This window comes from Camelina sativa, chromosome 18, assembly GCF_030686135.1.
Source record: "Camelina sativa cultivar CO46 ecotype springtype chromosome 18, ASM3068613v1".
Classification (NCBI taxonomy): Eukaryota; Viridiplantae; Streptophyta; class Magnoliopsida; order Brassicales; family Brassicaceae; genus Camelina; species Camelina sativa.
Window position 1 is genome coordinate 23,488,643 of NC_141897.1, and position 13,721 is coordinate 23,502,363.

The window sequence follows — 13,721 nt, forward strand, 5'->3', positions numbered from 1 at the left end:
GACGGCAACAAAATTCTTAATTTAGAGTTGGGGCCGTTACTGATTGAGCCTTTTTACTACTAATACTATTGTGTCGGCCCACTATTTTAACTCCGACTCAGATCGATCAGACGGAAACAGTCTCATTGAGAGAGACTTGGGGATTTATCTATCTTTAGGGGTACAAGAGCAACTTGTTAGAATACAAAGACAAACAAAAATAATCAGGAATAAGTTACTGGCTTCACCCACAACACAGTCTCAACCAAAGCCTTAACTGAGGACTCCTTTACATATGGCAAAGACGTATACCGTCACTTTTCACTCCTATTTCCTTATGGAGTAAGCTGGCAATTTTGACAAGTCCGGGATTACAAATGAAAGCTCCGACGAGCCTGTCACAAACATTGGACTTCCCGGTGCCCATTTTATGACTGGGGGATCACCACTGCCTATACCCATCCAACTATGTACCTACACACACATTCAAGTATCCAATCAACACATACATATACCAGCAAACTTTCCATCTTGGAACAACAAAACTACGGCTACTTTGCTAGTCCAACCTGTTTTCCGCTCCTTACACCCCATGCATGGGTACTACCATCCCCTGAACCTACCATACAAAAAAATCGAAAAGGGTTGTTTTTACATGTGAGGAAGTGTCTCTGCACAATTATGCATCATCCAAACCAGATAAAACTCCGAGGTTACCAGAAACAACAAACATCCCTTCAGGACTGAAGGTTGCATCCAATGTCGATGCTTCAGCTACTGGTTTCACACTATATGTGGATAGCTGCAACGTAATTGACCCCAAAAAAGAGTCACATAACCAGCAATTTTTGAGTGTATTTTTTGTTATGTGTGTGAAAATGAAATGAAAATAAAATTGCATGGGTAGGGAAGAGCAAGGGAAGGTGAAGGCATACAAGTGTTCCACGAAACGAGTCAAGCACATGAATATAACCATCCATGGTTGTGAGAAGCATGAGCCTTCCATCATTACTAAATTTCACAACGTTTGCCTCAGAAAGATCACCACCAACGGAAAATATTTCAAAAGGACCCTATGCAAGAAAGAAAATTTATAACAAGGAAAGTGAATATAGTCCATCAGGCTGCTAAAGAACAGAGGGATCATTGGTAATCATTTGTCAATAACAAACCTTTTCGTACATACGGGTATCAAACATTCTTATGTAGCCACCAAAGGCAATTGCAAAAACTAACCCTTGATCATCATAAGCTGCAGCAGGCCTTCCTTGGACTCGTAAGAGACCCTATGTTTAAACCAAAAGATCGGAGTTATATATATATATGGTGGTGACTGACATAAGACATCCATAAGCACCTAGGCTAAGAAAATAAAAGGTAAAGTACCTGGCATTTCTCGACCCTTTGATCCCAAAGCAAAACAGTTCGATCAAGAGAACCGGAGATGAAGCACTCCCCACCAGAGCACAAGCTAAGCGAAACAACTCTGCGGTAGAAAATAATTTTAACATTATCAGGCAATGAAATGAAAAAAAAGGTTGAAGAAGAAGAAACAGGAAAGAAAGAAACCTGTCATGATGTCCTTTGAAGTAACGCAAGTACTTGTTATCGTGCAAAGAGAGAAGCCTCAGAGAGTCTTAACAAGAAAGATATCAAAGTTAGTTAAAAAAAGTAAATGAAAGAATGATGAAAAGCAATGCACATGAAATTGAGCTCACCGTCCCATCCGTTTCTGGAAGAGTAGATGACAGTGGTGGGATGGGAAGTGAAGCAAACAAGATCAACACCGTACTTTTTGCTATTAATTGTCTTGAGACATCTGAAACAAGAAGAAGAAGAAGAAGAAGAAGAAACACTGAATTGAGTAATTGTCAAGAGAAAAAGGTCCAAGGCAAAGAAAGTATAGGAGAAGGAAAGCTCACGAAGCAGTAGCAACATCATAGAGACGAATTGAGTCATCGTCGCTAGCAGTCACCATACAAGTAGAAGTTTTGTGAAAGTCAATGGAGCTGATCCTGCAATTCTTGAAACATAAAAAAAAAAAAAAAAAAAAAAAAAACTCTGTCCTTTAATTTAAAACCCTTTTAATGTCAGCTAGAGAAAGACACAAAGAAGGGCAAAGAGAGAAATTACATAGTCTCTGAAAACGGCGCCAGGTTCCATGCTCTGTATAAGTTCTTCGCTGAGTTCCAGTGAAACTCGCTCCTCTCTCTCTGCCAATAAAAATTTCCACCATTCACAATCAATTACTTGTTAAACCAACGAAAAAATAACATATCTCGTGAAACCAATAGCACTCACCAACCATTGCTCCGACAAGAAGACCACCACTACCGCCGGTGATCTGTAGATAGAAAGCCCTAACAAGGGCTTCGACTTGATCGACGTCTTCCACCGCCTTAACTGATACTAGTTCTCTTTTTGGGCCAAACTTTTCGAGTATGGGCTCTATCAATTCTTTACATATAGGCCCAATTATGTGGTCCAAGTGTACGATCGTTGACTTAGCGCAATGGGGCCCGGTTACAAATCAATACCCGATATTCCTATCGAAACTTGTTTTTACTACTTGTCAAATTTGGTAATAACATAATCACAAGCATTTGTATACGAAATTTGAGTTACTCTATACTATGCATTTGTATTGTTAATAAAAGTCTTCTTATACGGTCACAAACTAACAAAAACATTGATTTCTTTTTTCGTAACTTAAGCTGTAAAATTTCCGAGAGTACATACTAGAAATTTTTAATTTATAATGGATCAATACTAATACTTAATCGCGTTAATCCCAAACCCAAAAATATCAAAAAAAAAAAAAAAAGGCCGCATATAGACACATACAACAAGTAGTACCAAGTACGGTAACTTTTTTTTTATTCAACCTGTTTGATGATTTACTAATTAAAAGCATAACAGACGACAATAAGAACACAAGTAACGATGATGTTAGCGGGCGTTTTCCTCGTGGATGGCCTTCTTGGTTCTGATAAACTCAATACAGTCGGCCACGGCTTCGCTGTGATATGTATCGGTGGGGTTATAGTACTTTTTGGTCGGCGGCTTTTTGTTACGGCGGCCAGATGTGGACTTGGAGACGGCAGATATCATGATAAGGCGGAGAACTGCTTCGCGAAAACGGTCGAGAAGAGTCAACGGGGTAACACTAATCTCCCGATCACTGGTGGTTCTCGAGTTGGTTTTTACACGGGGGACGCATCCGGCGCCGGAGTTCTTGGTCTTCATCATCTATAAGCTTTGATGATTATTAGTTAAGTGTGTCCTCTTCAGCTGTCGCATGTGGGGTTTTATTTATACACGAGAATCTAAATGATCGAGAAAAAGAGGCGCAGTTTTTATTTATCTATTGGTGGTTTTTGTCTTTTGCTTTATTTTGTTATGGAGACTTCCAAGTTCCAATATCAAATACTACTTATATATATTATATATTTAACAAAAAAAATCCTTTTAAGGCCGGCCAAGTTTTATATTTTGGTGAATGGTACATTTAATGTTGTGTGTTTATAACATGGTCGGGACATTTCAAGACCATATCTCACTCGCATGCAGATAGGCATTTAAAGCATTTCTTTTGTTAGGTGGCTCTCGTTTGTCAAAGATGAATTTAATCGACTTTTTGTAAGTCACAAAAACATACTACTACTAGTCTACTAGTACAACATACTTGCATCGAATGGGCAGGGGAAGTATTGTGTCTACGAATGGATCTACAAGATGGGGCAGAGTTGAAAGAGTTGTCTCAAGGTTTTGCTGCACAATAAATAGAGAATGCATGCGGGTCATTGTCTTTTATTGACGTCTGCTGATTTTTCACATGGTCACATGTGGAAAATTTTACCAATATATATAATCACAACATAATATACTACTATTGAATTGTATATACACAAGCTTGTTTATACAGTTGATTGCCTTGTTAAACATTGAAGCCGACTCACCGGCCAATACAAAAACTAAAAGAGATATATAATTGATATGATCATCCTAGATATAGACAAAATTTGGATGGTTTAATAATAATAAAGAGACGATGGATTTGTTAATTCGTCTTGGGTCTATGTCGAAAACGAAAAGTACAGCTCATGTATATCCGATACTTAAATAAAATATATTCATGGAGTATATGGGAATTAACTTAGTAATGATGATTCGTAATTGACCAAGTACATTGGTTTATTATTGATAAGAGAGAAGAACCAAATAATTTATCTTATATATTTGCAATCGAAGTCATGACTCACGAACCAATAAAAAACTAGAATACTACTTGAATTAACTATGCAGATGTTATAATGGAGATATATAATCTGGATATCAGTAAAGTCTGGTTTTTATATGAAGTTTGTGTTGGAAGATAATTCAGTTTCTTCTAATGTTTTACTTAGGTGTTTATACATTAGATGAGTGAAGAGTTACATAGAACTATTATTGTTTGGGTTGTTTCGGTTGTGTATAAGAGAATAAGATACACATATAATTTTCATAACAAGAAAGTTATCTTTTGAGTAAAAGAGAGAATAGTTTTATCTTTCTTCTTCTTCATTGTTTCTCTCATACTCAGTGTTTTTGAAACAGATCAACAGTTTGATGCATGGACACGCACAACAAAGCAAGAGAAGTAATTAAAAACGAAAAGAGTAGTCATAATATTCCGATTAAAGTTTGGGAGTTATTGAAAAATAATAACAAGAATCAGAAATAGGGAATCAATCATATATGAAGCAACAAGATGAGTCATATGAAAGTCGTCGAGAGACAGTTGAGGAGAATTTGTCTCATACGACAATCATTACGACTCCAAAAAAAAAAAAAAGGATCGGAGGAGGCTCTCTCATTCATATGTCATCACCGGCGAATCTGACATGTTTCCCTGTTGGTGTAGGAAAGCCTTTCAAACGCAACACTCCAGGGGAGGATTGCTCTTTGGCTTCAACAATCTCGTCCTCCTCTTCATCTTCAGTGCCGTACACGAATCGAGTGTGTTTCCCTTTGGCTACTACGCTCATCTTTCTCATTCCCTCACACAACACATCAACAATCTCCTCCTCCTCCTCCTCTGCTTCGTAGTAAGAATACGCTTCTTCCTCTTCATCAACCTCTTCTTCGTCTTTGGGACTTGCATTGACTTGCATCGACCACGTCGATGAGTTATCATCCTCAGGACTTTCTGTCAACACAGAGGAGGAGCAGTCTGAGCTCTCCCACACTTCTGATTTGTCACTAAAGTCAAGCAGCAATGATCGCGTTATGCTGGAGGAGCTCCTCTCTAACCCCAAGCTCTCTTCTTCTTTCTCATCAAACATGTTGCTTTCCACCACCACCTGCAAGTAGACACCAATGTTACAAAACAGAGAGATACCATACCATATGTTTTTTTTATAGAATTATATATTACCTGAGACTGAGAGGGTGCTCTGAATTGCCCTGCAACAACCGGAGACGTGATCACAACCTCCGCTTCGTTGTCAACAGAGAAATCGAGAACTTGTGGGGTGTTGGCTGGAGTCGGGGCGAGAAGTCCCATGGGAGAAGTAACAAGATGGATGAAAGGACGAGACTCCATTGAAATCTTGGCGAGATCTGCTTCTTCTTCGACCTTCTGCAAGAGGGTCTTGACTTGGCCTCTCAGGAGAGCCTCGCCAGATCCAGGGGTGCTCTTGATTCTGCTCATATTCCTCTTCCCAACCACTCCTGACGACGGCGTCTGCATCGCCAGACCTACGATCGGCGAGTCGTTGGTTATGTCGAACAAAGCTGACCGGTCTTGTTGCGGGTTTGCTCGTACAGACTTGGATTGACATTTGTCCGAATCCTCTGGTTTCTCTGGAGGAGGGAAGGATAAAAAACGATCAGATCCATAAAAAAATAAAGACGAAGAAACCCTCGAATCAAGAATCTCGACCAAGAAATCTTTATAATCCTTAATTAATTCAAAAAAAAAAAAAATAATAAATAAATTGGCAAAAACCTCTAGAGAAACAAGCAGAAGAAGAAGAAGAATATGGGAGACTTACTTGAGGAGGACAAGAGATGATTGGTGGCAGAGCGGGTCTGGGACCTAGTGACTCTTCTTGTGGATGATGGTGTCTCCATTACTTGAATCCGATAAGAAAAAGAAAAGAGTAAAATTACTGGGGAAACTGGGCTGAGTGAGAAGAAGAGAGAGAAAACGCTATATCTGATTCTGAGAGAAGAAGTAGACAAAAAAAAAAAAAAAAGTGATTGTAATTGTGGATTTAGTATATGATTGATTATATATATATGATGGATTAGAGAAACGCTGGAGCGTTTTTTGAAAGAAAGTAGCCGTTGGGTACAGTCAGAGATGGAAGGAGCCGTTTCTGAAAAACTAGCCGTTGTGTTATTTCCTTGTACGTATTATAACAAAAATCGGAAAAAGCTTTCCCCTTGAGACTAATGGGCCTTTTGCGTTACTTCATTTAGCCCACTGTATCATCCATCGATCTTCCCTTTAAACTCCAACATTATTAACAATACTTTTCCCCCCCCCCCCTTAAAACTCCAATATTAAATTACGCAAAATAGTAAAGATTCTTAATTCTACGAAATTGGAAACTTTCAGAAACAGCATCAATCAAGTTTTAAAAATTTGAATTTTTTTTAATGTAATTTATTAGGAGAATCAGTGAATCACTTCGTTATAGAAGAAAATATATAGTACTATTAATTAAGATGGTCATAATTATTAAGTTCACATCAATCTTTACTTTACACTAGGTTTTGAATCCACACTACGCGTGGATATATTTGATATATTTTGATAAAAACTATATATGATCGATGACGGTATTAAAATATTATCTTATTAAAAATTTAAATTAGTATTAAGGAAAAAATTAAATTTCATATACACAAATTTTTGAAACATAAAAATCATTTGTGTTATAAAATCAATCTGATAAAAAAATCATGAATTTAACTCGACATCCAAGCGAGGCGAATTAAACTGATGACCTCACATATCTTAAACCATTTCTTTGATCACCAGAAAAACAAAACAATTTTATCATCATGAATTTAACTCGTTTTTATATTTAATTGATCGCTACCACCTATGTTTTCGTGTTTTTTATTCAATGTTTTCTTATTATTCATATTTTTTGTTGTCATTTCTATTGTCAAATTTTGTGATAATCGTCGTCATTACTTTAACCGTCTTGTTTTTCGCTATACTCTTTTTCTTCTTCATCCTCGTCAACTTTTTCACTTTCTTCCACTAAAAAACCTTTTTTTAGACTACCATACAACTTGTTAATCCATCAAACTCCAAGAACAAAATCATTTCTTTTCTCATAAAAATAAAAAATAAGATAAAAAATAAAACATTAATGAAAAAATATCAACTTATCTATAAAATCATATACAAAAATATGTTTTACAGCTCATAAGAAATAAAAAGCACAAACGTAGATAAATAAGATAATTTATGTTTTACATAAATATTTATAATATTTTAAACTTTTAAAAAATTTCAAAATATAAATTTTGAACCTTTTAAAAAGTTTCAATATTTATAATATTTTAAACTTTTAAAATTTAAAAATTATAATATTTAAAAACTTTTTAAAAGCTAAGAACTTTTAAAAGTTTCAATATTTATAATATTCAAACTTTTAAAACTTTTAAATATTATAATTTATTTTTTTGAAACTTTTTAAAGTTTTAATTTGATCAAATAAACAACCGGATCAAACCGAATATACTTTTAAACTTGGACGCCTGATAAATCAAGCTTTCTTGCTCATTCGTTGTTGGAAGCATATTGATCTTATTTATATTGGTTCTGAACCATTGTCTAAAAATTTTCTAGCCGATGTGGAATATTGTGCATAGTTCTTTTATTTCCATAAATTTAAAATTTTTCTTTTTCTAAAAAATTCTGGAAATTTAAAAAATGTTAACGAATGACATGTCAAATCCTGATTGGTTTTTTAAAATAATTCTTAATATAAAAAATTCTGGAGATTTTAGAATATGTTTATTAGTGAAGTGTCTAATCACAATTGGAGGTTTAAAATCCTATATGGACGCTTTTATGAGTTTATAACTCATACTTTTTATTAGTATAGATTAGTTGTCATCATATTAAAACGCACAACATCTTCGGTGTCTGTATTTTCTTGAAACTATATATAAACACAAAGAGATTGGACGGGTGGGTCGGAATAATTATTAAACCTGCGTAGGAACTTTGATAGCGTCATCATGTTTGGTCGTTCGTTGTTGTTCATCAGCTTAGATAATCTCTCAGCTAGGCTCTTCCTGGTTGCAGGGGACACACCATTCTTCCCAATCATAGACTCAAGTGTTGGATATGAGCTTCGCCTTAATATGCTGCTCGGCCCAACAAGAGCTTAAACTGTGATTTTGGCCTGACAAATTTGGAAGAAAGTTCATTGAGCTCCGCAGAGGGCAATTTCGGGAATTTGTGTGGAAACCCTAAAGTGTCTAACTTCTCACTCACCTATAAATAGCTAAAGACATTTATTGGGAACGGAATCTCGACTCTCGGACAATACCCAGAAAGCAATACTTTGCACCGAAAACAGTTATTGCCTTTTGTATAATCCTTTTTAGCTTCCGACCTCGTCATTATTGCCTTGTTAGTTCTCCTGTGAACTGACGAGCTCGATCTTGACTAGTGTTAGTGATGACCTCACGTTTTCATCGTTAATAAAGAACTAACTTCATTCTTTCCCCGCAAAATCTTGTTTATTTAGTGTTGTGCAATCCCTAGTACAAACATCAAGAACGTAACTGCCTCTCCCAACAACTTATTCTTGATCACGGCTTTTCCATTTCGTGGGACCCTCTCGTCTTTAGAAAACGCAATCTGATTATATTAGCCATCATGACATTACGTATACTTCTCCCTTAATTATCAAAAACAGAAAACAGACAAAAAGATCACTCACTGTGAGGGAGCCTTTTGAGCAGAGACCGAAGAGGGCTGAAGAGCCTGGAGGGAAATCTTGGTCTTTGAAGATCAACAAGAATTTGTCGATGGCTTTGGCTTCAGATCTTGTGTACTGTCCCTGACGCTTTCAAGATCTCCTCACAGTATTCTACTACTTTCTCCGAGTATTGTAATCCCCATTAACTTCACTTTCATCGTCACCCTTACAAATTTCTCAAACTCACATTTTTCCCCCCACATGGAATAGAAAAGAAATAAAGAAAAAGTAATCTATAACGTGTTTGACTTGAACATACAACAACTAAACAAATCGTGTGAAGTGTGAACGAGGGACAAAAGTGTTTTAATTAATTTTGCACGTAATAAAAAAAAGAAAAGTAAACATGTGACGAGTTGACGGAAGAAAGGCACGGATTTCGTTAACGCCTTGGCATTCTTGCCTTTCCACTTAACGGAGAGTGACGGCACTGCCATAGCTTCAAGGTAGACTCCGATGACCGTGACGATCACGAACTTGCCTTCAATATCAAACAAAGAGGACCATGCTTGTTCGGCAACAGGATGGATCCTTAGGCCTGCTCGCTCAAATCAAGCTTTGGATCTCCATATGTACCTTACTACGATTCAGAGTCCACTACTTGCGTTGGAACAAGACAGCTTCTTCTGGATGACAGGTCCGGTCGAGTTTCAAACGTTCTCAACAAAGAGGACCTGGGAGGAGGTCAGACCGAGACAGAACCCTCTTCCTTGGACTTCTCAGGTTTGGTTTAAGAGCGCAATACCTAGACATGCGTTCATGATGTGGCTTCTGCATTTAGACAGGTTACCTACAAAAGCGAGACTGGCTAGATGGGACACACATATCGACGCAAGTTGTTGCCTCTGTGGTCGGTACCAGGAAACCCGTGATCACCTATTCCTCCACTGTGAGGTCAGCGAGGAACTCTGGTCGGAAGTAACTAGAAGACTTGGATACCAGCCATTCTCCTTTCACACTTGGGAAGCCTTCACCAGCTGGTTGGACATGAAGGATAAAACATCAACACGCTCCCTCCGAAGGCTAGTTGCTCAAGCCACTGTTTACGCATTATGGTGGGAACGTAACACTAGACACCACCTCAACATCTCCACTGAGACTACTATCTTATTCAAGGGTCTTGACAGGCAGATTAGGGACGCTATCCTGGCGAAGAAGACTAGGAAGCATTTTAAGACCGCTATGCCGATGTGGTTAAAGTACGTTTAGACGTATTATATCTCTCTTTTGGTTCCTTCCTTGTTTTTAGTTTTTTTTGGCAAGAAGTAACCTCTGTATCGAGCTTTTGTAAGTTCCTCGAACTATCAGTTCAATGAAATTCACATATTTATCAAAAAAAAATATCAAACCATCGTATCCCTGCGTGCGCAATTAAGCCACATGCATGCATGTATATATGTAATCAAGTAGCTAGGCCATGCCTCTATTAATAATATTATAAACAGACAGGGCGCCACTTTGATTGATTGATGCTAGCTAACCTGCGCCACCGAGGAAAAGCTTTTTGTGGGAAGCGGGAGACTCAACAGCGGGAGGAAAAGTAAATGCGTCGACGTGGAGTGGTGTCACGGAAGGCAATGGCAGTGGCGACGAGGAAGACCAACTCAAGTCTAGTTATATATTTAATTATATTTACTATATAATTAAGGTCCATGATGAAGACTAGTAGTATATATATGTTTTAACATAATTAAGAAGAGGAGAATGCATGGAAACAAAGAAACTTAAACTAATAGTCTTTGATGGACACAATAACGATGCCTATATGTAATAGTGAAACTCCAGAAATACTTATGCCAGAAAAGTGAGGGGAGAAATAAATAATGCGATGCGACTTACTTGGTGTGAGATTGCTGGCCAGAGACATGGTGATCACTTTTCTCGTTGAAGATGGAGAATAGGATCTGAAAAGAGTAGTTAAATTGCTGGGTTTTTGTTATGAGAAAGAACAAAAGTGAGCGATGGGATCTACACTATGAGAAATAAATGGATAACTTATATAAGTAAGTAGCCGGTAGGCTATTACTAGTAATACTCAGTTGATTTCGTTTGTATACCATGTGTGTATAACTGCTTTTGTATACTATATATATGTATTATGCCCCACAAATGATACGTAAGTATCGCCAGTTCTAGCTAGTCATGGTCAGTGTGTAATAAAAACACGCTAATTAAGACCGTCATGCAATGCATGCCGTGCCTGAAACAACACACAACTGATACTAGCGAGATTTTGTACGGAAATTCCAATTTGAGCAAAATGAATTGATTGGGCCATAACTAAGCGTATTGGAAGCCCGGGTTTTGGGCTCACTAGTAATCAAGAATTGGTGAGAGGGTCACCCAACTCCCAAGTCGCATAATTAACATGTAAATTAGTACTCCCAATAAATAATAGTATGTTTTTGTCAAAAACAACACTAAATATGTGCGTACTAGTAGTATTAATGTAGTATTAGTTTAGGCTAAACAAGGCACACGTTTTTCTATCTGGACAAGTATAAAAATAAGCAAAAGAGAAAAAGAAAAAAGCAAAGTGGAGATTCATACAGCCAAGCAAAGTGGCTCCCGTCATCATTACACACTTTGGTATCCCCATAAATAGTGTAATTTCTTCATAAGGCCATCGTGGAGAAGCCCAAAAAAATTAGAAAATAATGAATAGTAGTTTACAACATTTTTTTTAGTTCTTGATGTAGAATTGATCTTGGCTCAGTTCTAAACTGACGTGGCAAGTTGTGAATAGATACAATTTTTTGCAAACAATTTTTCACAAATTAAAAGAGTGTTTAAGAATATTATATTATAAGTTTTTATAATTGTAATATGTTTAAGAATATTATATTAATTTATAATTATACAATTGCTTTTATATAAGTATGCAATTTAAATGTTAATTTATAAATTTTTATAATTGTAATATGTTTAAGAATATTATATTAATTTATAAGTATATAATTGCTTTTATATAAGTATGCAATTTAAATGTTAATTTATAAGTTTTTATAATTGTAATATGTTTAAGAATATTATATTAATTTATAAGTATACAATTGCTTTTATATAAGTATGCAATTTAAATATTAATTTATAAGTTTTTATAATTGTAATATGTTTAAGAATATTATATTAATTTATAAGTATACAATTGCTTTTATATAAGTATGCAATTTAAATATTAATTTATAAGTTTTTATAATTGTAATATGTTTAAGAATATTATATTAATTTATAAGTATACATTGCTTTTATATAAGTATGCAATTTAAATATTAATTTATAAGTTTTTATAATTATAATATGTTTAAGAATATTATATTATTAAATCTTATGATCTTAAACATGTTCACCCAATAACTAATTTTTTAAGAAAAGATCTAAACTAACGATCTTACATTATTTTCATAATATTTTTACTCTAAGAACATCCTGTTCCCTATAATGATGCCCTAAGTACTACTAGTAGTATGAGTACAAAAAAGACCTAGTAGTAATAAAATAGTAAGTAAAAAACCTAGGGAAATGGGTAGAATTAGAAAAAAAGAGGAACAGTAGTAGTAGTTGCGCGTTGTAAGGAAGGAAGGAAGGAACACACGTGAATGCGATTCAGTTTCAGCGTGACTGACTAGAATTGCGAAAAAAAAAGAGAAGAGATCATTCGTTACTTAAAAATAGAGTAATATATAGTATCAATAAACCATTGATAAACGTGGTACAAGACTACAAGGAAACAAACAAATAAAGAAAAAGTCTAATAAAATGGAAAAAAATACAATAGTTTGAAAAGACCAAGTCAATTTGGTAGACTTAAGAAAAATAAAAGCAGCAGAGAAAATCTAAGATTTTTTTTATATAAAAAATGTGTATAGCTTATTAGTTTATATTAAAAGAATATGCACTACATACCACAGAAATCAAAAGTAATTAAGAAACTATAGGGCCATATTGTTTTCTCTCTTCATATACAATTATTCTTATATCCATTACATATATTACATATTATTTGTTTAAATATCATGTCATTTTTGTTTTTAGAACGAAATTATATGTCGGTTTAGGTTCATAAAGGAAATGGTTAAAGTTTAAATTTTACATTTAGAATGAAATTATATGTCATTTTAGGTTCACAAATGAGATGGTTAGGGTTTAGTTTTACAATTAGAACGAAATTACATGTCGGTTTGTGTTCACAAATAAGATGGTTAGGATTTAGATTTTACAATGATAATGAAATTATATGTCGGTTTGGGTTCACAAATGAGATGATTAGAGTTTAGATTTTACAATTACAACGAAAGTATATGTCGGTTTGGCTTCACAAATGAGATGGTTGAGGTTTAGAATTTACAATTAGAACGAATTTATATGTCGGTCTGGGTTCACAAATGAAATGGTTAGAGTTTAGATTTTACAATTATAACGAAATTATATGTCGTTTTGGATTCACATATTATATATCGGTTTGGGTTCACATATGAGATGGTTAGAATTTATATTTTACAATTAAAACGAGATTATTTATCAGTTTGAGTTTACAATTAAACGCTATTTGTAAAATATAAACATTACATGCTATTTAAAAAAATCACACTAAATCTTTCGCTCTTTATATTTAACACTAAAATAAAAAAAAAGGTTGATTCTGTCTTTTTACTCCCAAAAAAACGTGGACCCTATAGTACTTTCTTATTAAAAAATGTTGTTATGGTATTCTCTTAAATAAGTTTTAAATTTGTGGTATTCTCT

General features: G+C 35.1%; 3 protein-coding genes and 1 pseudogene across 5 annotated transcripts; 1 reads left to right on the plus strand and 3 right to left on the minus strand.

The window, feature by feature from the left end:
• Positions 1–106: 106 nt before the first annotated feature.
• Positions 107–2,416, minus strand: LOC104763690 (protein ANTHESIS PROMOTING FACTOR 1). Of its 3 annotated transcripts, none has more exons than XM_087498555.1 (11): positions 2,281–2,416; positions 2,113–2,192; positions 1,902–1,994; positions 1,698–1,798; positions 1,549–1,615; positions 1,366–1,465; positions 1,152–1,265; positions 915–1,052; positions 697–781; positions 549–598; positions 107–453 (listed from the first exon to the last, which is right to left on the minus strand). In XM_087498555.1, coding segments are annotated over exons 2-11 (897 nt in total). In that variant the 5' UTR covers positions 2,115–2,192; positions 2,281–2,416; the 3' UTR covers positions 107–306. The 3 variants fall into 3 exon arrangements, with proteins under 3 accessions (XP_087354681.1, XP_087354680.1, XP_087354682.1); XM_087498554.1 differs by having other exon boundaries at positions 1,902–2,002; positions 2,285–2,407; XM_087498556.1 differs by having other exon boundaries at positions 1,902–2,002; positions 2,281–2,399.
• A 2,206-nt stretch (positions 2,417–4,622) lies between these two features.
• LOC104762951 (uncharacterized) lies at positions 4,623–6,274 on the minus strand. The gene is made up of 3 exons (XM_010486370.3): positions 6,015–6,274; positions 5,396–5,823; positions 4,623–5,321 (listed from the first exon to the last, which is right to left on the minus strand). Exons 1-3 carry the CDS (start codon positions 6,091–6,093, stop codon positions 4,836–4,838), a joined length of 993 nt encoding a protein of 330 aa, XP_010484672.1. The 5' UTR covers positions 6,094–6,274; the 3' UTR covers positions 4,623–4,835.
• A 2,463-nt stretch (positions 6,275–8,737) lies between these two features.
• On the minus strand, positions 8,738–9,412 carry LOC104763691 (chalcone--flavanone isomerase 2 pseudogene; annotated as a pseudogene).
• A 19-nt stretch (positions 9,413–9,431) lies between these two features.
• Positions 9,432–10,184, plus strand: LOC147923197 (uncharacterized). The gene has a single exon (XM_087497936.1). It carries the CDS (start codon positions 9,432–9,434, stop codon positions 10,182–10,184), a length of 753 nt encoding a protein of 250 aa, XP_087354062.1.
• Positions 10,185–13,721: the final 3,537 nt, after the last annotated feature.